Here is a 23073-nt window from a genome sequence, read left to right as displayed (position 1 = left end):
ATAAAAGCCCTTCAAGATTTAGTAAAATTGATCTTGGAATATTAAGTTCCACAGTAGGTTGTGTTTAAAAAAAATGTTCCTGTGCTGAGGTAATCTTCTAAATGTGCTCCTGCTGCGTACTCTGTAATGGCTTTGTCCAACCATGAAGAGCTCTGCAGTTCACGGTCATACAGAAACAGCTCCTGGCCAGGGAAGGAGGCATAAGTGAATATATTGGTGCCACGGGAGAGAATCTCAAATGTTCAGTTGTGTGAGGGAACATATTTACCTGACTGTTTGTTTAATCACAGGAGTGTTTCAGCTGTTTCACCAGTCCCATGAGCTCCTCATAAATCAAGTCAGTGACAATAGAGTTCATAAGCTGCCAGAAATATTACATCAATGACTTGGATTTATGGGAAGGTCAGAGGATTGGTGGCACAGCAGAAATACTCCTGTGATAAAACAAATGTGTAGGGAAATGTTAACACATTATCCTACCTATTAACCTACAAAAAGATGCCCCTGTCTGGTATATACTAAACCTAAAAAGGAGAGACACAAACCCCTTGCCAGTATCTCAGCTGTAAGATTATAATGGCAGAACTCTCATAAGCTTTGCTGGAATTACAGATTTGGCCCTACTTTAGCCTTTTGGGGTCCTGTCATAATTACTTGTATATTCATGTATGTGGCCATTGTGAGGGACTGCAGTGGGGGGGGGGGGGGTTACGTCTCTTTTTCCGGGTTTTTTACATCTCCCGTTGCTCCTAGTTATTCCTCTCATTCTTACCACAAGCTTTGCATTACCATTGTCAATTTTGTATTGTCATATATGTTATTTTTTGCATAATAAACATTTATTGTTATTAAATCTCTCTCTCCCCTGGTTGTTCTTATGAGACTTCTGCCATTATAATGTTACAGCTGAGATACTGGCAAGGGGTTTGTTTTTCTCCTTTTTAGGTTTAGTATATACCAGATAGGGGTATCTTTTTGTAGGTTAATGAGTAGGGAAATGTGTTGACTCACACAAACGAGTTGCTTTAAGTGCAGAGTCACCAGTATATTAGTCTTGCCCTTACTAGGAGCAGTATATGGGCGAACATTACCTACAAAATCTCTTCAGGGTCAGACACAGCCATTGCACAGTACATAGCAGGGGCACATTTATAAGATTTATAAGATATATATATCTCAGCACAGGAACATTTTTTTCAAATACATCCAATTGGGGAAATTATTTTTAGCCCAAGATCTATTTATTACTTTGTTCATGGGACAACCCCTTTAAGACTCCGTCTCATTGCCTTTTTATAAGTTGAATAGTATAGCATGACTTAGTCAGTGAAAAATGATGCAACTCGAATGCCATCCATGTGCTGTCCTTTTTTGTAGACTCATTTATTTCAATGGCTGAGTTTGGTCAAAGTTGGACTAAAATTGGATATTGAATAGCCCAAAGATTACTGTGTACGGAGGAACAGTAGTTACAATCAATGCACGTACAACAAACACCGACTAGGAATAATGCTTTACTAATAGCAGGAAATCCATGCACCATCTGAAGCTGAACTACACACGGCCTTATCTCACAAGAAGTCAGTTTTATTAAATGTTCTAATTTGTAGACAGAGTAAAATTTTCATGGATTTTTGGTGCACAGAGATTTATACCAAGCCACACCTTTTTTCCATCAAGACACTTAAAAGTGACCAAAATACTTGATAAATGTGAAGCATGAAATATATATCAGGTTTTTGGCACAAATTGAGAAAACCTACCCTTATATGTGTCTAAATGTGACTATTTCTTTACACACCATATAATAAAAATGCTAACAGCAATCACTTCCTTTTACAAAATCTGTATTCTTCAGATCATCTCATACTTACATGCACTTTAGGCGTAGGTGGAAGTCCGTTACTTATTGGCTTCTGAAAAAGCAAGAATATTAAAATCACATACATTGTTTTTTTGATAATATAACTAATTAGGGAAAATTGTAATCAACAGCAACAATCACGTAAATTCAGGGAAATCTGATAAATTCAGTATAATCTGACATATAATAATAATATGGCTAAAAGCTAAAGACCAAGGGTATGTGCACACGTTAAGAACTTGTTGTAGCAGGAAAAATGGGAAAAGGGCCAAAAACGTACCTTAATTTTACAGTATATATATATATATACATACACACTAGCTATTGAGCCCGTTCAACGCCTGGGTGGTGAGCATTTTTATTGGAATATGGTCTCCCATGCTGGTATGTGCTGCCCCCATGCTGGTATTTGTGCTGCCCCCATCCCTATCCTGGTATGCATGGCACGCCTCATCCCTATCCTGGTATGCATGACACCCCTCACCCTCAATCCTGGTACGCATGGTACCCCTCACCCTCAATCCTGGTACGCATGGCACCCCTCACCCCCCAACCCTGGTATGCGTGGCACCCCTCACTCCCCCAATCCTGGTATGCGTGGTACCCCTCATTCCCCCAATCCTGGTATGCGTGGTAGCCCTCATTCCCCCAATCCTGGTATGCGTGGTAGCCCTCATTCCCCCAATCCTGGTATGCATGGCACCCTCATCCCTTATCCTGGTATGCATGGTACCCCTCATCCCAATCCTGGTATGCTTGGCACCCCTCATCCCAAATTTGATATACATGGCACCCCTCATCCCAATCCTGGTATGCATGGTACCCCTCACCCTCAATCCTGGTATGCGTGGCACCCCTCACCCTCAATCCTGGTATGCGTGGCACCCCTCACCCCCCAATGCTGGTATGCGTGGTACCCCTCATTCCCCCAATCCTGGTATGCGTGGCACCCCTCATCCCCCCAATCCTGGTATGCGTGGCACCCCTCATCCCCCCATCCTGGTATGCGTGGCACCCTTCACCCCCATCCTGGTATGCATGCTACCCCTCACTCCCCCAATCCTGGTATGCGTGGTACCCCTCATTCCCCCAATCCTGGTATGCGTGGTACCCCTCATTCCCCCAATCCTGGTATGCATTGCACCCCCATCCCCTAATCCTGGTATGCATGGCACCCTCATCCCTTATCCTGGTATGCATGGTACCCCTCATCCCAATCCCGGTATGCTTGGCACCCCTCATCCCAAATTTGATATACATGGCACCCCTCATCCCAATCCTGGTATGCATGGTACCCCTCACCCTCAATCCTGGTGTGCGTGGCACCCCTCACCCCCCAATGCTGGTATGCGTGGTACCCCTCACCCCCCAATCCTGGTATGCGTGGCACCCCTCATTTCAAATCTGGTATACATGGCACTCCTCATCCCAATCCTGGTATGCATGGCATCCCATCTCTCATCCTGGTATGCGTGGTACCCAATCCCTCATTCTGGTATGCATGGCTTTCTTATCCCCAATCCTGGTATGCCTGGCCCCCTCATCCCTATCCTGGTATGCATGGCACCCCTCATCCCCCCAATCCTGGTATGCGTGGTACCCCTCACTCCCCCAATCCTGGTATGTGTGGTACCCCTCATTCCCCCAATCCTGGTATGCGTGGCACCCCTCATTCCCCCAATCCTGGTATGCGTGGCACCCCTCATTCCCCCAATCCTGGTATGCGTGGCACCCCTCATCCCCCCAATCCTGGTATGCGTGGCACCCCTCATCCCCCCAATCCTGGTATGCGTGGCACCCCTCATCCCCCCAATCGTGGTATGCGTGGCACCCTTCACCCCCATCCTGGTATGCATGGCACCCCTCATCCCCCAATCCTGGTATGCGTGGCACCCCTCACTCCCCCAATCCTGGTATGCATGGTACCCCTCATTCCCCCAATCCTGGTATGCGTGGTACCCCTCATTCCCCTAATCCTGGTATGCGTGGTACCCCTCATTCCCCCAATCCTGGTATGCGTGGTACCCCTCATTCCCCCAATCCTGGTATGCATTGCACCCCCATCCCCCAATCCTGGTATGCATGGTACCCAATCCCTCATTCTGGTATGCATGGCTTTCTCATCCCCAATCCTGGTAAGCATTGCCCCCTCATCCCTTATCCTGGTATGCATGGTACCCCTCATCCCAATCCTGGTATGCTTGGCACCCCTCATCCCAAATTTGATATACATGGCACCCCTCATCCCAATCCTGGTATGCTTGGTACACCTCACCCCCAATCCTGGTATGCGTGGTACCCCTCACCCCCCAATCCTGGTATGCGTGGCACCTCCCATCCCCAATCCTGGTATGCATGGCACCCCTCATTTCAAATCTGGTATACATGGCACCCCTTATCCCAATCCTGGTATGCATGGCACCCCATCTCTCATCCTGGTATGCATGGCACCCCTCATCCCAAATTTGATATACATGGCACCCCTCATCCCAATCCTGGTATGCGTGGTATCCCTCATCCCCCCAATCCTGGTATGCATGGTACCCAATCCCTCATTCTGGTATGCATGGCTTTCTTATCCCCAATCCTGGTATGCATGGCCCCCTCATCCCTATCCTGGTATGCATGGCACCCTCATCCCAATCCTGGTATGCGTGGTACCCCCCTCACTCCCCCAATACTGGTATGCGTGGTACCCCTCATTCCCCCAATCCTGGTATGTATTGCACCCCCATCCTCCAATCCTGGTATGCATGGTACCCAATCCCTCATTCTGGTATGCATGGTTTTCTCATCCCCAATCCTGGTAAGCATGGCCCCCTTATCCCTATCCTGGTATGCATGGCACCCCTCATCCCAATCCTGGTATGCATGGCACCCCTCATCCCAGATTTGATATACATGGCACCCCTCATCCCAATCCTGGTATGCGTGGTACCCCTCATGCCCCCAATCCTGGTATGCGTGGTACCCAATCCCTCATTCTGGTATGCATGGCTTTCTCATCCCCAATCCTGGTAAGCAGGGCATGGCACCCCTCATCCCAATCCTGGTATGCATGGCACCCCTCATCCCAAATTTGATATACATGGCACCCCTCATCACAATCCTGGTATGCGTGGCACCCCTCATCCCAATCCTTGTATGCGTGGCACCCCTCAGACCAAATTTGATATGTCTGGCACCCCTCATCCCAATCCTGGTATGCGTGGCACCCCTCATCCCAATCTTTGTAAGCGTGGGGAGGAGAGCCAGGCGGAGGTGACCGAGCGGACCGGGAGGACCAGTAGGAGGCGACCGGAGGGACGAGCGCAAGAGAGCGCTGTGGCAGCGTGCAGTGCCGGCCAGCGGAGGGTGCCAGGTGGTGGTGACCAGGAGGTGATCAGGAGGACCGGTAAGAGGCGACCGGAGGGACAAGCGCGCTGTGATAGCGTGCAGCGTCCCTAGAGGAGGTGAGTGAGGGGCAGGAGGCCGCGATAAGCGGCCCTACTGAACCCAAGTGTGTACTGTACTGTATTGTATTTGTATCTGTATTGTAATTGTATTGTATTCCCTAGTCCATATTTAATTGATTACCCCCCCGTCCATATTTAATTGATCACCCCCGTCCATATTTAAATTGATTCCCCTGAACACCCCCGTCCATATTTAACTGATCCCTCTGACCACATTAAATTGACCCCCCCGTCCTCATTTAATTGATCCCCGACCACCCCCCGTCCATATTAAAGTGATCCCCCTGACCACATTTAAATGATTGACCCCCCCAGCCCATAATTGATTGATCCCCCTTGTCCTATTTAATAGATTCCCCTTGTCCACTTTTACTCATCCCCAGTCCCTATCTATTTGCCTTATCCCCCACCATATTTAATTAACCCCTGTCCATAATTAATTGATTGATTCCCCAGACCACAATTAATTATTTCCCCAGTCCATATTTATTGATATTATTGATCCCCAGTCCTTAGTTAATTGACCCACCGTCCATACCTATTTATTTGCTTTACCCCCCATCCTATTTAATTAAACCCCCTGTCCATAATTAATTGATTGATTCCCTAGTCCACAATTAATTATTTCCCCAGTCCATACTTATTGATCCCAGTCCATAGTTAATTGACACACCGTCCATACTTAATTAATCCACCTGACCCACTCAGCTGATCCCCCGTCCATACTTAATTGATCCCCCGTCCATACTTAACTGATCCCGCGCCGATATCTAATCGATACACTTGCACATCCCTAATTGATCCCCGTCCATACACCTATATATAAATAATTGTGTTTTGTACTTGTACATATATACTGACTGTATCCCCATATTTAGAATGACGTCCATGTTGGCCGGAGCCGTGCAGTGTACATCTTGCGCAATGTATGCATTCCCTGAGCTACCGCTCAGGGATCCATACTGCTGCGAGAGATGTGAGCATATCGTGCACTTGGAAGCCCAAATCCTGGATCTAAGTGCTCAGATAGCGGTACTGAGGAGCATCGACAACATGGAACGGAGTTTGCTGCTCACCGAGCAGACACTCAATGGGTCAACACTGGGGGTGGAGCTTAGTGGGGAAGCGCAGGCTGAACAGGCAGGGAGCTGGGTAACAGTTAGAAGGGATAGAGGGAAGAAGTATAGGAAGGCTGGTTCAGAACCGGCATTATTGGAGCACGACAGATCCTCTGACCGCCGGGGGAGTGTATGCTCCAGTAATGAGGGGGAGGGGGGAAGTGTAGGGCAGGCTAGACAGGTCCTGGTAGTGGGTGACTCTATTATTAGGGGGACAGACAGGGCAATCTGTCACAAAGACCGGGATCGCCGAACGGTGTGCTGCCTCCCTGGCGCTCGAGTCCGGCACATCGCGGATCGGGTTGACAGGTTACTGGGTGGGGCTGGCGAAGACCCAGCGGTCATGGTCCACATTGGCACCAATGACAAAGTGAGTGGTAGATGGAGGGTCCTTAAAAATGATTTCAGGGATCTAGGTAGGAAGCTTAGGGCAAGGACCTCCAAGGTAGTTTTCTCAGAAATACTACCAATCCTGCGAGCCACACAGGAGCGCCAACGGGAGGTTAGGGAGGTGAATAAGTGGCTAAAGAGTTGGTGCAAGGCAGAAGGGTTTGGGCTCATGGAGAACTGGGCCGACTTCGCTGTCGGCTACAGGCTCTACCGTAGGGACGGGCTGCACCTCAATGGGGAGGGTGCAGCGGTGCTGGGGAAGAAGATGGCTAATAGGTTGGAGGAGTTTTTAAACTAGAGACAGGGGGGGGAAACCAAGGAAATAGGTGGGATGTGAGGCAAGCAAGGGGGAAGGGGAGAAGTGAATATAATGAGGGTGGAGAGGGGGTGGGGATAGTACAGTTAGATCGTTAGAGAAGAATAGGATGCTAAATAACCCCAAAGTTTTATCTTGCATGCTGACCAACGCAAGAAGCCTGACCAATAAGGCGGATGAGCTGCGGGCGCTTATATCGGAGGAGAGGTATGACATCGTAGGTATAACAGAGACTTGGCTAGACGATAGCTACGACTGGGCGGTAAATTTAACAGATTATAGTTTATTTAGAAGGGACCGGAAACAGGGGAAGGGCGGAGGAGTCTGCTTATATGTAAAGTCACGTCTAAAGCCCAGACTAAGGGAAGATATAGGAGAGGGAGAAGAGGGGGTCGAGTTCATGTGGGTAGAGATAGAGGGGGCAAAAAATAATAATAAAATATTACTGGGGGTCTGCTATAAGCCACCCAATATAACAGAGGAGAATGAGAAACTGCTATTAGGACAAATAGACAAAGTAGCAAAACATAATGAGGTGATTGTAATGGGGGACTTCAACTACCCGGATATTGACTGGGAAACAGAAACCTGTAGATCGCAGAAAGGAAAAAGGTTCTTGACAAATATCAAGGATAATTATCTCTCCCAACTAGTGCAGGAACCAACGAGAGGGAAGGCAGTGTTGGACTTAATATTGACTAATAGGCCTGATAGAATAACTGAGGTACAGATAGGGGGGCACCTAGGTAATAGCGATCATAATATTATCAATTTCAAAATGCCCTTCAGTAGGGTTATCAATAAGGGAACAACTAAAACATTAAACTTTAGGAGGGCGAAGTTTGATCAGCTGAAAGAAAACCTTCATCTTATAGACTGGGACAAAGTTCTTAATCAAGGAAATACGAATAGTAAATGGGAAACCTTCAAAAGAATTCTGAATACTCAGTGCGAGAGGTATATACCGTATGGGAATAAAAGGGCCAGAAATAAGAGGAAACCAATATGGTTGAATAAGAACGTAAAAGGGGCGTTAAATAGCAAAAAAGAGGCATTCAAGAGATTAAAACAGGAAAACAGCAAGGAGGCACTAATGTGTTACAAGGAAAAAACGAGAACCTGCAAAAAACAAATAAAAATAGCAAAGGAGGAAACAGAGAGACGTATTGCTAGGGAAAGTAGATCAAATCCCAAACTGTTCTTTACGTATATAAATAGTAAAAGGATTAAATCGAATAATATTGGACCGATAAAAAGTGATGAAGGCAAAATCATAGAGAAAGATGAGGATAAAGCTAATCTATTAAATAAATTTTTTTCGTCAACTTTCACAAAGGAAAAAGAACTAACAGGCGAAATGAGAAGTGACAAGCTTAATCCTCCACTAAGTATGACAAATCTAACCCAAGCTGGGGTACAGAAACGCCTCAGTAACATTAAAATAAACAAATCACCAGGACCTGATGGCATACACCCACGGGTACTAAGGGAACTAAGTAATGTGATAGACAGACCGTTATATCTTATATTTAAGGACTCTGTTGAGACTGGGTCTGTACCACTTGATTGGCGACAGGCGAATGTAGTGCCAATATTCAAAAAGGGAGCAAAAAGTAACACCGGAAACTATCGGCCGGTGAGTCTGACGTCCGTTGTGGGCAAAATTTTTGAAGGCTTTATTAATGAGGCAATCATGGAGCATCTTGACGCTAATAATCTATTAACCCCGAACCAACATGGATTCATGAGGAATCGCTCCTGCCAAACAAACCTGATTGACTTCTACGAGGAGGTTAGCTCTCGAGTAGATCAGGGGGAACCAGTGGATGTCGTGTATCTCGACTTCTCAAAAGCGTTCGATAGCGTGCCACATAATAGGTTGGTATACAAAATGAGAATGATGGGGCTGGGGGAAAATGTCTGCAAGTGGGTAGCTAACTGGCTAAAGGATAGAAGGCAGAGGGTGGTTATAAATGGAATATACTCAGATTGGGTAAGCGTCACTAGTGGGGTACCACAGGGGTCTGTACTAGGCCCAATGTTATTTAATATCTTTATTAACGACATAGTCAACGGGATAAATGGTAAAATATCAATATTTGCAGATGACACAAAGTTATGTAAAACAATTAATACAAAAGAGGACAGTGCAGACCTACAGAGGGATTTGGATAAGCTGGGTAGGTGGAGCATTAAATGGCAAATGAGGTTTAACGAGGAGAAATGTAAGGTCATACATATGGGAAGGAAAAATGGAAGTCACCAGTACTCACTGAATGGGAAATCATTGGGGAATTCAGAGATGGAGAAGGACTTGGGCATCTTGATTGATAGCAAACTAAATTGGAGTGCCCAAAGTCAGGCCGCTGCTGTAAGGGCAAACAGGGTAATGGGATGTATCAGAAGAGGTATAGCTGCAAAGCATGAGAACATTGTTCTTCCACTGTACAAAGCACTGGTCAGACCACACTTGGAATACTGTGCTCAGTTATGGGCCCCAATATATAGAAAGGATATAAATGAGCTTGAAAAGGTACAAAGGAGGGCAACAAAATTAATAAGGGGAATGGAGGGACTGCAATACCCAGAGAGGTTGGCAAAACTAGGACTATTCAGCCTGGAAAAGAGAAGGTTGAGGGGGGACATAATAAATGTGTACAAATATGTTAGGGGACAGTATAGAGACCTTGCCCGGGATTTGTTCAAAAGGAGGGATATTACGGTAACAAGAGGGCACTCACTAAGACTGGAAGAGAAAAGGTTTCAGCACCAGCATAGGAAGGGGTTCTTTACGGTAAGAGCAGTGAGAATATGGAATTCACTGAGTGAGAAGACGGTAATGTCGGATTCACTAAACCAGTTCAAGCGGGGACTGGATGCTTTTCTAGATACCAGGCAGATTTCTGCATATACTTAAAAATAGAATAAAATAGTAGGTTGATACAGGGATTTATTCTGACTGCTGGTTTCAGAGTCGGGAGGGAATTTTTCCTCAGGTGAAGATTGGCTAAATCATTTGGGGTTTTTGCCCTCCTCTGGATCAACTTTAGCAATTACAGAACTAACAGGTCGAACTTAATGGACGCAAGTCTTTATTCGGCTTTACTTACTAACTATGTGGCACCCCTCAGACCAAATTTGATATACGTGGCACCCCTCATCCCAATCCTGGTATGCGTGGTACCCCTCACCCCAATCCTGGTATGCGTGGTACCCCTCACCCCCCAATCCTGGTATGCGTGGCACCCCCCATCCCCAATCCTGGTATGCATAGCACCCTTCATTTCAAATCTGGTATGCAAGGCACCCCATCTCTCATCCTGGTATGCAAGGCACCCCATCTCTCATCCTGATATGCATGGCACCCCATCTCTCATCCTGGTAAACAGGCACCCCATCTCTCATCCTGGTATGCATGGCACCCCTCATCCCAATCCTGGTATGCATGGCACCCCTCATCCCAAATTTGATATACATGGCACCCCTCATCCCAATCCTTGTATGCGTGGCACCCCTCAGACCAAATTTGATATGCGTGGCACCCCTCATCCCAATCCTGGTAAGCATGGCCCCCTCATCCCTATCCTGGCATGCATGGCACCCCTCATCCCAATCCTGGTATGCATGGCACCCCTCATCCCAAATTTGATATACATGGCACCCCTCATCCCAATCCTGGTATGCGTGGTACCCCTCATTCCCCCAATCCTGGTATGCGTGGTACCCAATCCCTCATTCTGGTATGCATGGCTTTCTCATCCCCAATCCTGGTAAGCAGGGCCCCCTTATCCCTATCCTGGTATGCGTGGCACCCCTCATCCCAATCCTGGTATGCATGGCACCCCTCATCCCAATACTTGTATGCGTGGCACCCCTCAGACCAAATTTGATATACGTGGCACCCCTCATCCCAATCCTGGTATGCGTGGTACCCCTCACCCCAATCCTGGTATGCGTGGTACCCCTCACCCCCCAATCCTGGTATGCATGGCACCCCCAATCCCCAATCCTGGTATGCATAGCACCCCTCATTTCAAATCTGGTATGCATGGCACCCCATCTCTCATCCTGGTATGCAAGGCACCCCATCTCTCATCCTGATATGCATGGCACCCCATCTCTCATCCTGATATGCATGGCACCCCATCTCTCATCCTGGTATGCATGGCATCCCTCATCCCAAATTTGATATACGTGGCACCCCTCATCCCCCCCAATCCTGGTATGCGTGGCACCCCTCATCCCCCAATCCTGGTATGCGTGGCACCCCTCAATCCTGGTATGCGTGGCACCCCTCATCCCCCAATCCTGGTATGCGTGCCACCCCTCATCCCCCAATCCTGGTATGCGTGCCACCCCTCATCCCCCAATCCTGGTATGCGTGCCACCCCTCATCCCCCAATCCTGGTATGCGTGGTACCCATCACCCCCTCAATCCTGGTATGCGTGGTACCCATCACCCCCTCAATCCTGGTATGCGTGGTACCCCTCACTCCCCCAATCCTGGTATGCGTGGTACCCCTCATTCCCCCAATCCTGGTATGCGTGGTACCCCTCATTCCCCCAATCCTGGTATGCGTGGTACCCCTCATTTCCCCAATCCTGGTATGCGTGCTACCCATCATTCCCCCAATCCTGGTATGCGTGGTACCCCTCATTCCCCCAAATCCTGGTATGCGTGGTACCCCTCATTCCCCCAATCCTGGTATGCGTGGTACCCCTCACTGTAAATGTGTCTTCAGTAAACTGGCGCCGGATAGCGCTATGCACTGATTCCGACACCTTCACTCCGCCCCGGTCGGTCTGCGGCCAGAAGAGAGGCGCAGCAACGCTCCTCCTGGTCAGGTAAGTATGGCGCCGGAGATTGCAGTATGCGTTCGGTGTCTACGTATACCGCGATCTCCGGTGCCATACACTCCTCTTACCTGTAATGGCTCCAAGCGTTCTTCTGTCTGGAGCCAGACTGCGCGTCGCGCATGCGCAGTCTGTAGAGGCTTCAAACTGAAGGACGCTTGGAAGATTATATTATAGATAGTGGTAAAGCGGCTTGCTTGGCTGTACACGGAGGCAAACAAGGAACACTGCCTGTTGAAGTTTTCGGGTTGGTTTATTAAAACGTCATAAACCAACCTAGAGTTCATAAAGTAAACATAGTCCATTCGGCATAACAGCAAAACAAAATATAAATATGCAGAACAGCCTGTATATCGGCCGGGCTCCGGCCACTCAGTGTTAACCACACACGGTTCAGCACAACACATGCAAGCTCCTCTCTGGAGCAAGCCTCTCCAGATACTGACCACCACCTGAGTGAAAAGGTCGGCTATTTAAAATCCAGACCACACCCTGGGTTGGAGATATGGTGAATGACCTCCCACCCGCACTATAGTCATTCACCTATAAAACATGCCCTTTTAAATGGCCGATTAACCCTCACTGCACCTACTATGCAGGAGAAAACTTTCATGTTTCACATCACTGAAGCTAATAGCCTTAGTGAAACATATCTCCCCACCAGTATTCTGCCAGTGACTTTGTCACAATATATATACAGACACAAAAATATATATCATTTGTGCACAGTTCAGATGGCAACCTTTAATTCTGCATAAGTGTAGGTAGTAAGCAGCGTTAGGTTTACCGGAACATCTTTCTTTTCTTTTCGTGTAGGCACACTTAGCGACTTGGAAATCCGGCTCTCTACCTGTTGAGGAAGTGAAGAAGTGTCCCGGTCTCCATTCACTTGGAATGAACCCATTCCATTACCTTCAAAATAGACAGAAATTGTTTCTAAGTTGACTTTTAAGATGTTAAAACTTAATTTTTTTTCTGAAAATGCAATTACAGAACTATATAACCTACTGACACAAGAACAACAGCTCTGAACATATTTAATGGTACCTGAATCAATATTTGCACTTACCTAACACATTCGGTTTATTAGGTGGTATTCGTGGAGGGGGTGGTCTTGGAGGTACATAAGAAGCAGGCCGCGCAGGGCTTTCTGAAATGGGACATCTCTTTATTGTTCCTTGATTATCATCCTCAGAAGCACTGGACTCCTGGGGTATGAATATTGATTTAGGCTGTAAAAAAAAAAAAAAAAATCTCCAAAATTAAATATTCCAATTTAGACATCGTTACTAATATGTCTTGCAGCCAAATAGTCTATGTCCTTATAAGATATGATAGAGGACCTTTCACAAAATTTTTTCATTTAATCTGAGTACCTCCTCCAATTGCCGCTGCTCCACTGATTGTGGAACTGTTTTTTTCTTCTGTGTCCCTCAGTTCCAAAGTTATGCCCTCCAGTAATAAAAAGCCCGCAACATGCAAATTTACCTTTTAGCCAACTAGGCGAATAACAGAACATCTGTGTGGGCATTTGCGTTTTCTCCTCTATGACACTGGCCAATCAAAACACAGCTGCATTATAGAGTGTAAAAGGAAAACGCTCCAAGTTCTGTAGTTCACGCCCAGTTGCATATTGGGCTCTCTTTTATTCCTGGGGGGGCCTAACTTTTGAACGGGAGGGCAGAGAAAAAAAAATTTGAGAATCAGTGCAACAGCGCCAATTGGAGGTTGGTACTTCGTTCAAATAAAAAAAATCCAATGAAAGGTCCCCTTTAAGCGGAAAACTCCTACTAAACTGTGCAACATAAATTAGGCTCTTGGATGACTCGGCCACTAGCATCTTGTTCAGAGGGAATTATAATTGGCTCAATGTGAAAAATAATGATACAAATGAAATTTATCACCTGGTAATCATATATACAAATGTAAATCATCTCATTAGTAAAACGTAATTACAGGACTTGTTGCCGTTCCGAGATACAAACAGAGAAAAATACCAAACCACACGGGGACATATAATTAATAAATGTGAACAGCGCTATAGAATATGTTAGTGAAATCGTTTTTGTAATAAAAGAATAAAACCGTTTTTCAGTAGCAGAAGTGGGTCCCATGAATGGTTCCACAGCAACTCTAGTAAACACCTAGAAAGTGATGACAGCTTCGGAACAAAAGCCTACATACTACAGCACTATAGATGGTCACTGACACAAATGACAAGTGCTTTAGGCCACCTGCTGAAGACTTTTTTTTTTTTGAGGGAAAAAAAAAAAAAACACATCTAACAGTTAAACCAGGAATCCCAGGTAGTACATCAATGTCAGCAGCTCCCAGGAGTGGTGAGGTATCATCACAAAGCATCAGCTCAGTTCTGATCACATGAGTAATGAGAAAAAGACAACATTTATCACAGCCTAGAACAGTGCCAGCCAGCACAGACATGGTCCAGACGCATCACATGGATCATCATAGTAAAATGATCCCAGAAAAGGGGCAGAATAGTATGCAATCCTTGTGTGCGCCCAGTGACTGTATATGGAAAAAAAACATCTCAAAATACAAACGATTCTGCCACGTTATCACATGCAGTAATTATGCTTTTTCAGCACTATATTATATTGGGCAGTCTGCAGTCTTTATTGAATTTATTTTGCTTTTTTATGCATTTTTCCTTTTTTTTTTTAATGGGTTTTGGTGCAGATTTGTGGCAACAGGAAAAAAAAAAGCTTTTGTTTTTTTTAGTGTAGAAACACTGCAATTCCACACTTAAAAGCTCAACTGCGATCATAAATTCATTTAGTCAGGTTCACTATAGCAGTGTATGGGGGAAAACGCACCAAATAGAAAAAAAAAAAAAAGTATGGTGTTCCAGCTGCAGAAAATCTTCATAAAAATGTAAAACTTGCAATGATTACAGACACAGTCTGAAACGCGTTTGCCTGTATCATGTCTTCCTAGGTGATATATTCACCTTTTTATATGACCTAATAAAGTTTTCAATTTTTATGAAAATTTTCTGGAGCTGGAAGAGCACGCTCTTTTTTTCTATTTGTTACCCTGTCGCACTGCGGGTTCCGAGTCTCGATCTTCAACGTGGGTAAGCTTTTGCCAAAACCACACAGTTCTGCCAAGTCTTATAACGCACAGTGGGAAGGACTTTTCATGAAATGATATGCCCTTTGCTTGAGCTGTTAAATGGATTGGATTTTCTACACGCACACAAACACCCACAATGCAGAGTTTATGCTACGAGGGATCATGGCTTTAGTTACTGCCATTAACCCCAATACTCTATATCAGCAGTGTCACATTTATACCAACTTCACACATCCGTGTTTGCGTCTGAGAATAGACTACAATACACAGACTGGCAGCGGATTTCCTTACCCGAGCTCTACAGCATCATGCCATCATGCCTATGAAGCTGTGGAGTTTGGGAAAGAGAAGACACAGACAGGCGGTCCATACTTGGACCGCGAAACACAGATGTGTGAAATCGGCTTTAAAGGGGTTGACGATGCTGATGTAGAGAGTAGTTAAGTGAGATCTTCTTCTGTAGGTGACATGAAAGAAGGAAGCAATGCATCTACATGAGACTAGTTTAGAAGCAGAATCTGACAACCCTCTGTAGGCCTTGGTGTGAATTCAAAGGCATACCAAGGAATAGTAGGGTCCCGTATAAGTGTGTATAAAACTTAATGTGATATAGCTACGCCATCCTTGTCTTTTAGCAAAACATTCAGGTCACGGTGCAATTGGATTTACTTTTACTATACACAGCACATCCAGTGCAATGGAGGTTATGAGTCTAGATAGAGAAGCATTAAGAAATCAGGGGCTTTCAGCAAATGCCTTGCAGGCGCTCTACCTCCAGTTCCTTCTCCTTTTCTTTCGGAGCAGTCCGTGTTACTTACAGTCTGTGTCCCCCAGGCAGGGGGAATATTCCTGAGCACTGAGTGTGATGGAAGCCCGTGCACATGGAGCTCCGGGCACTCTGCTCTATTTTCACGCGGACAGGCAGCTAATGCACATTTTTGCGCTTGATTTGTTCTTAATTCATTAATCTCATCTTTAAATGTTTAGAGGTAAATAAAAGACACAGGCAGAGAGGCCGAGCTCGCACGAAACAGCTAGAAATGTCAATTTAGCAATGGGAAGGGCAAGAAAAATGTTCAGTCTCCAGGCAGTTTCCATTGCAAAGGAGCAGAGCGCATCTGAGAAGAATTGATGTAATGATTAGTAGATACTGCTGGGCACCACAGTAAACTGTCAAGTCCGCGTCTGCGGTCTACATCTGCTTGATTTTGTCAGCTTGATGAAGCTATATAGTTCACATTTTCTACTGTGCTGCAGATGTAACATGATAATGATTTAAAATGTGTCAGAACAGGTTAGCTGCATTGTACAGAGGATGGCGCACAGGACCCCCAGACTAATCATGAGGCTGAATGCATTACAATGAGCATAGGACCATGATAAAATATTAAGACTTCATTCAGACGTCCGTGAGTCACGTGTGCTGTATTTTTCACGGATAAAGCAGGCACTCATATCTATGGGGCTATTCACATGTCTGTGTTTTTTTGCAGACTGAGAAGTTCACAAAAAATCAAGGTGACATGTCCATTTTTTGGTCTAAATCACGATTCACACTTACATGTTTATGGCATTAGTTTGTAGTCCATATGCTGTCCGTGATTAAAATCGCCATGAGTAGGTGAAGCTTTGTAATTCATTTATTTTTTCATCACAGAGAATACTGTTGAAACTCTGATTGTAAAATCTGACACAGATCCAAAACACTGATGAAACCTACAGATCCAAAACACTGATGAAACCCACAGATCCAAAACACTGATGAAACCCACAGATCCAAAACACTGATGAAACCCACAGATCCAAAACACTGATGAAACCCACAGATCCAAAACACTGATGAAACCCACAGATCCAAAACACTGATGAAACCCACAGATCCAAAACACTGATGAAACCCACAGATCCAAAACACTGATGAAACCCACAGATCCAAAACACTGCTGAAACCCACAGATCCAAAACACTGCTGAAACTCACAGATCCAAAACACTGATATAACCCAGATCCAAAACACTGATGAAACCCACAGATCCAAAACACTGATGAAACCCAGATCCAAAACACTGATGAAACCTACAGATCCAAAACACTGCTGAAACCCACAGATCCAAAACACTGATGAAACCCACAGATCCAAAACACTGATGAAACCCACAGATCCAAAACACTGCTGAAACCCACAGATCCAAAACACTGATGAAACTCACAGATCCAAAACACTGATATAACCCAGATCCAAAACACTGATGAAACCCACAGATCCAAAACATTGATGAAACCCACAGATCCAAAACACTGATATAACCCAGATCCAAAACACTGATGAAACCCAGATCCAAAACACTGATGAAACCCACAGACCCAAAACACTGATGAAACCCAGATCCAAAACACTGATGAAACCCAGATCCAAAACACTGATGAAACCCACAGATCCAAAACATTGATGAAACCCACAGATCCAAAACATTGATGAAACCCACAGATCCAAAACACTGATGAAACCCAGATCCAAAACACTGATGAAACCCAGATCCAAAACACTGATGAAACCCACAGATCCAAAACACTGATATAACCCAGATCCAAAACGCTGATGAAACCCAGATCCAAAACACTGATGAAACATAGTCAGTATTTTTATGCACACAAGTTTGACTGAGGCCTAATGGACCGATTCATCAAACTATGGGGATAAATTCTGGTGTAAAACTTTTGTTAGGCCAGTTCCAGTCGGCTGCTGGGAGGGGGGCATTGTCAAGCGGGGTCAACAAATTCATGATAATGTTACGACAATCCCAAACTGGAGAACACCTCTTGCAGTGCCTCTTGAAGTGCACCAGTCACCAGGTCAAACGTGAATAGTTTTGTTTCTTATTTTATTCTCGCTGATTTCAATTTTTTTTTTTTTTTTAATCTGCCATATGGATTGAAAGGAACACTACGGCTTGGCCAAAGAAAAATTTTGTTTTACAAGAAACACAGACACAATAGGTAATGAGGGCAGGCTGAGCTGACGAGCGTGAGCGGTCTTCTCTGGGCTCCACCATTGTGAGAGACCGAGCATAGGTAAAATGTAGGAGAGACAACTAGTGCAGGAAAGAGGGAAAGCCACTGGGGCACCAGTATTATCACGCCTCCCAGAGCCAACATGATTTAATGAATTGGACACCTTACTTTAACACATTCTTGATATTGACTGACGTAAAAATTGTCAGTCTTGATGGCTAGCCCAAGACCGGGTTCCTACCACGTTCCCCTCCTCACTAAGCAATCTATCAGGAGCCTCATTCTGAAAAGCTAAAAAAAGTTTTTCCCCGACTTTTTCACTGACTTCAATGATGAGTCAAAAACATGAAACTTTGGACTTTGTCCTTCGTCCTGGCGGAGTTCATCTTTTTAGGCGTACATAAATAGAGTAGTCTGCCACCAAAATACACTGCTCAAAAAAATAAAGGAGACACTCAAATAACACATCCTAGTTCTGAATGAATGAAATATTCTCATTGAATACTTTGTTCTGTACAAAGTTGAATGTGCTGACAACAAAATCACACAAAAATCATCAATGGAAATCAAATTTATTAACTAATGGAGGCCTGGATTTGGAGTCACCCCCAAAATTAAAGTGGAAAAACACACTACAGGCTGATCCAACTTTGATGTAATGTCCTTAAAACAAGTCAAAATGAGGCTCAGTATTGTGTGTGGCCTCCACGTGCCTGTATGACCTCCCTACAACGCCTGGGCATGCTCCTGATGAGGTTGCGGATGGTCTCCTGTGGGATCTCCTCCCAGACATGGACTAAAGCATCCGCCAACTCCTGGACAGTCAGTGGTGCAAGTGGCTGGTGGATGGAGCGAGACATGATGTCCCAGGTCTGGCATTCAGGTCTGGGGAACGGGCGGGCCAGTCCATAGCTTCAATGCCTTCATCTTGCAGGAACTGCTGACACACTCCAGCCACATGAGGTCTGGCATTGTCCTGCATTAGGAGGAGCCCAGGGCCAACCGCACCAGCATATAGTCTCACAAGGGGTCTGAGGATCTCATCTCGGTACCTAATGGCAGTCGGGCTACCTCTGGCGAGCACATGACGGGCTGTGCGGCCCTCCAAAGAAATGCCACCCCACACCATTACTGACCCACTGCCAAACCGGTCATGCTGAAGGATGTTGCAGGCAGCAGATCGCTCTCCACTGTGTCTCCAGACTCTGTCACGTCTGTCACATGTGCTCAGTGTGAACCTGCTTTCATCTGTGAAGAGCACAGGGCGCCAGTGGTGACTTTGCCAATCCTGGTGTTCTGTGGCAAATGCCAAACGTCCTGCACGGTGTTGGGCAGTGAGCACAATCCCCATCTGTGGACGTCGGACCCTTATACCACCCTCATGGAGTCGGTTTCTAACCGTTTGTGCAGACACATACACATTTGTGGCCTGCTGGAGGTCATTTTGCAGGGCTCCGGCAGTGCTCCTCCTGTTCCTCCTTGAATAAAGGCGGAGGTAGCGGTCCTGCTGCTGGGTTGTTGCCCTCCTATGGCCCCCTCCACGTCTCCTGGTGTACTGGCCTGTCTCCTGGTTGCGCCTCCAGCCCCTGGACACTACGCTGACAGACACAGCAAACCTTCTTGCCACAGCTCGCATTGAGGTGCCATCCTGAAAGAGCTGCACTACCTGAGCAACTTCTGTGGGTTGTAGAGTCAGTCTCATGCTACCATGAGTGTGAAAGCACAATCCACATTCAAAAGTGACCAAAACATCAGCCAGAAAGCATTGGTACTGAGATGTGGTCTGTGGTCCCCACCTGCAGAACCACTCCTTTATTGAGGGTGTCTTGATAACTGCCAATAATCTATTGTCTATTCCATTTGCACAACAGCATGTGAAATTGATTGTCAATCAGTGTTGCTTCCTAAGTGGACCGTTTGATTTCACAGAAGTTTGAGTTACTTGGAGTTATATTCTGTTGTTTAAGAGTTCCCTTTATTTTTTTGAGCAGTGTACATTGTTCACACTGACTCCAAAGTTTCCTATCTTAAATTCTGTGTGCCTCACTTAAGATAACAGATACGTCGGGGCACATCTGAAAACTGTTTTTCATCTTTCTAAACTATAGCCCCCAACATGATAAGCAGGGAGGGGAACGTGGTGTGAAATAAATCTTATAAGCTGGACTTGTATTACTAAAGTAATGCCATCCAGACTTTTTGGGAAAATATAAAGCACTGTACAAAAAAATCATCTGAGTGATAGTGAAGAAGACAATAGAGAATGAAAATGAAGGCATAATATTTTTTTCACAACTCTAGCTATTAGAGACACTTTTCTTCCTTATATATGATTGTATATACACTTATTGACAGAACAAAGAAAATTTTGTTCTTGCGCAGCATAATCATGAATTAAACAAAGACGACACTAACCTTTGGTGGAAGAGGAGGTGGCACCTTGGGTTTTATAGTGGAGCTGAAAAATGAAGGACAAAGCACACAAAAATAAAATTAGATATAGGCATAAGTACCTCGACTATACTTTAAGAACAGATTTGATACTCTGAAGATCTGAAATTACCTACCTGCACTACCAGGTGAAAGTACCATTAACAAAATACATATTCTGCAAAACAATGTGTAGTGATGTAGGATAAAAACCGTCCTCTAAAAATTGGCATCCAATATATAAATAGGGGATAATTTTTGAATTTGGAATAATGGCTTCACCACAGAACTTCATGTGAACCTCTTGGTAGAATCCTATTCTGTAAAGCACTTTAATAGATTGAATGCAGAATTTGTGAAATATATAATTGAGGAGAACTTATATACAGAGCAATAATTGTCTCTAATGTCCGAGTATGTAATATCGATCAGATAGAGCCTCATGTGGCTCATAAAGACATGGCCGCCTCCACTATCTGCATTAACAGTCCGCATACAAGATGCTTTTACTTTATTTAGATGGTAGGTGCTCTTTGATTTACAGAAATTGTCACAATAAATTAGGAAATAAATGAATTATATGAACTTTCTTTTTCTAAGAAGATTCCAGACAGCAGATAAATGTGCCTTACGAGGATAACCTATATATTCCTGCCTCGACAGTGAAAGGACACAGTGTAATGCTTTAGCAGGAAATGTGACATTTAAGATCTATGTGCCCTTAAGAAATTACTCCAGGGCAAAGTGTGCTCCCAATATGTTATTCTTTTTCTCTCTGAGAAGACAAGCTCTATAAATCTTGACCTGGACTGTTGAAAACAATTCTCTCGATTCTTGCATATGCAACCAGAAACAAAGCTTCTTTCAATATTTTCCGTGTAATAGTAGAAGAGTAACGGAGACAGCAGTTCTTATATACAGAGTAAATGTGTGCCAATGATTCCCCCGTCTGTATCGGATACAAAATATTACATGAAATCTATACCAAATGAGACCTATTGATTTAAAGTTAACGCATTTATGCGCTGGTCCAGCACCGTTGGTCCCTGAAAAATGTTCTATTCACTATGCCCTGGGTAATCTTCATCATAGGCTACAACAGGACATTGTGATGTAATGTCTCCAATGAGGCAAACTCGCTAAGACCTAGTGCAATGGCCAACAACCTGCGGCACTCCAGCTATTGTTAAAGGGAACCAGTCAGCAGGATTTCAACCCTTAAACTATTTATATGCACATGTAGCACTTTCAAAGACAAGTGCAGCAATACCTTTACATGGATGGTAGGTTGTTTTGTTAAGGAGGAATCACTGTTTGAATGATATGTAAAACAAGGCTGAAAAACTATCTGTAGAGGCTCTTTCACTCCAGCTCTATTGCCTGCCCAATGCCACCACCGACTGATGACTAGTGATGATCGAGTGTGCTCGGTTAACCCTTTCTTTGAGCACCAGAGGGTGCTGCCCGAGTATTTTCGGCATGCTCGACAACTATGTTCGAGCCGCCGGGGTTACATGTGTCGTGGCTATTAGACAGCTGTGACACATGCAAGGATTGCCTAACAAACAGGCAATCCCTGCATGTGTCGCAGCTGTCTAACAGTCGCGACACATGCAGCTGCGACGGCTCGAACATAGTTGTCGAGCACGCCGAAAATACTCAGGCAGCACCTGAGCACGCTCGATCATCACTACTGATGACTCCTCTGTCTGAAGTCACACAGCATAAAAGCTGTCAGTCAAGCATCAAGTGGTGGTGCTGAGCAGGGAATAGAGCTGGAGTGACTGAGGCTTCAGATCTAACATAGTCCATCACTCCATTTGCATATCAATTCAAATGCCAATTTCTCAATAATGGAGGAACGGACTGGCCATGTAAAGGGATTGCTGGACTTGTCTATGAAAGAGCCATATTGACATGTAAACCGTTTTTTGGGGGGTAGAGGGTGTGAAATTCTGCTGACAGATTCCCTTTAAGCTACAACTTAAAGTATGCCCTAGGAGGTGACTTTCATGGCATGTTGGAAGTTGTAGTTTCACAACAGATGGAGTAGTGCAGGTTGCCTATCCCTGACCTAGTGTATACAGAGACCTGATGAAGACAGATTGCACAGATCCAGAGCAGTTTTAAATGTGAGTATATTGGACAAAGATTTATCAGACTCTTGGGCCACCATTCTCCACTGCTGCCCTGCAAAACTAACAGCACACTACATACTAAAGCAGTGGCATCGCCTGTTACTCCTGGGTACGAGTGCAAAATCTGTAAGAATATTCCCACACCTACTACGTAATAATGTAGACAGTGGGGCAAAGTGACCCCCTTAGGCATAAGGGCTTGAGTGTGACAGCTACCTCTGCAACCTCTATAGCTGGTCCTGTATGTAATCTTTTGTTGCAGCCTATAATTCATGAATGATCTCCAGACTAGATTGCAGCAACATATCGCTCAGGTCTTCAAATATTTGCAGGAAAACAGCTAGGCGACTTGCATCTTTTGTGGCTGTAGTTGCAGAACATAATGGAAAATTGTATAAAA

General features: G+C 45.1%; 1 protein-coding gene across 3 annotated transcripts in view; it reads right to left on the bottom strand.

Annotated features, from left to right (window-relative positions):
* The window catches only part of MAP4K3 (mitogen-activated protein kinase kinase kinase kinase 3), a 332521-nt gene that overhangs the window by 28393 nt on the left and 281055 nt on the right, over positions 1-23073 (bottom strand). For all 3 annotated transcript variants that reach the window (XM_073672555.1, XM_073672556.1, XM_073672558.1), the window contains 4 exons: positions 20521-20563; positions 13067-13229; positions 12785-12909; positions 1875-1916 (listed from right to left, as the gene is read on the bottom strand). In XM_073672555.1, the coding sequence (XP_073528656.1) occupies positions 1875-1916; positions 12785-12909; positions 13067-13229; positions 20521-20563 (373 nt within the window). The remainder of the gene's footprint in view (positions 1-1874; positions 1917-12784; positions 12910-13066; positions 13230-20520; positions 20564-23073) is intronic.

The sequence above is a fragment of the Phyllobates terribilis genome, unplaced genomic scaffold, assembly GCF_046119375.1.
Source record: "Phyllobates terribilis strain yellow unplaced genomic scaffold, ASM4611937v1 Scaffold_3__8_contigs__length_932513732, whole genome shotgun sequence".
NCBI lineage: Eukaryota > Metazoa > Chordata > Amphibia > Anura > Dendrobatidae > Phyllobates > Phyllobates terribilis.
Note: the sequence above shows the minus strand (reverse complement) of the source record. Positions and strands in the feature narration are given on the sequence as shown.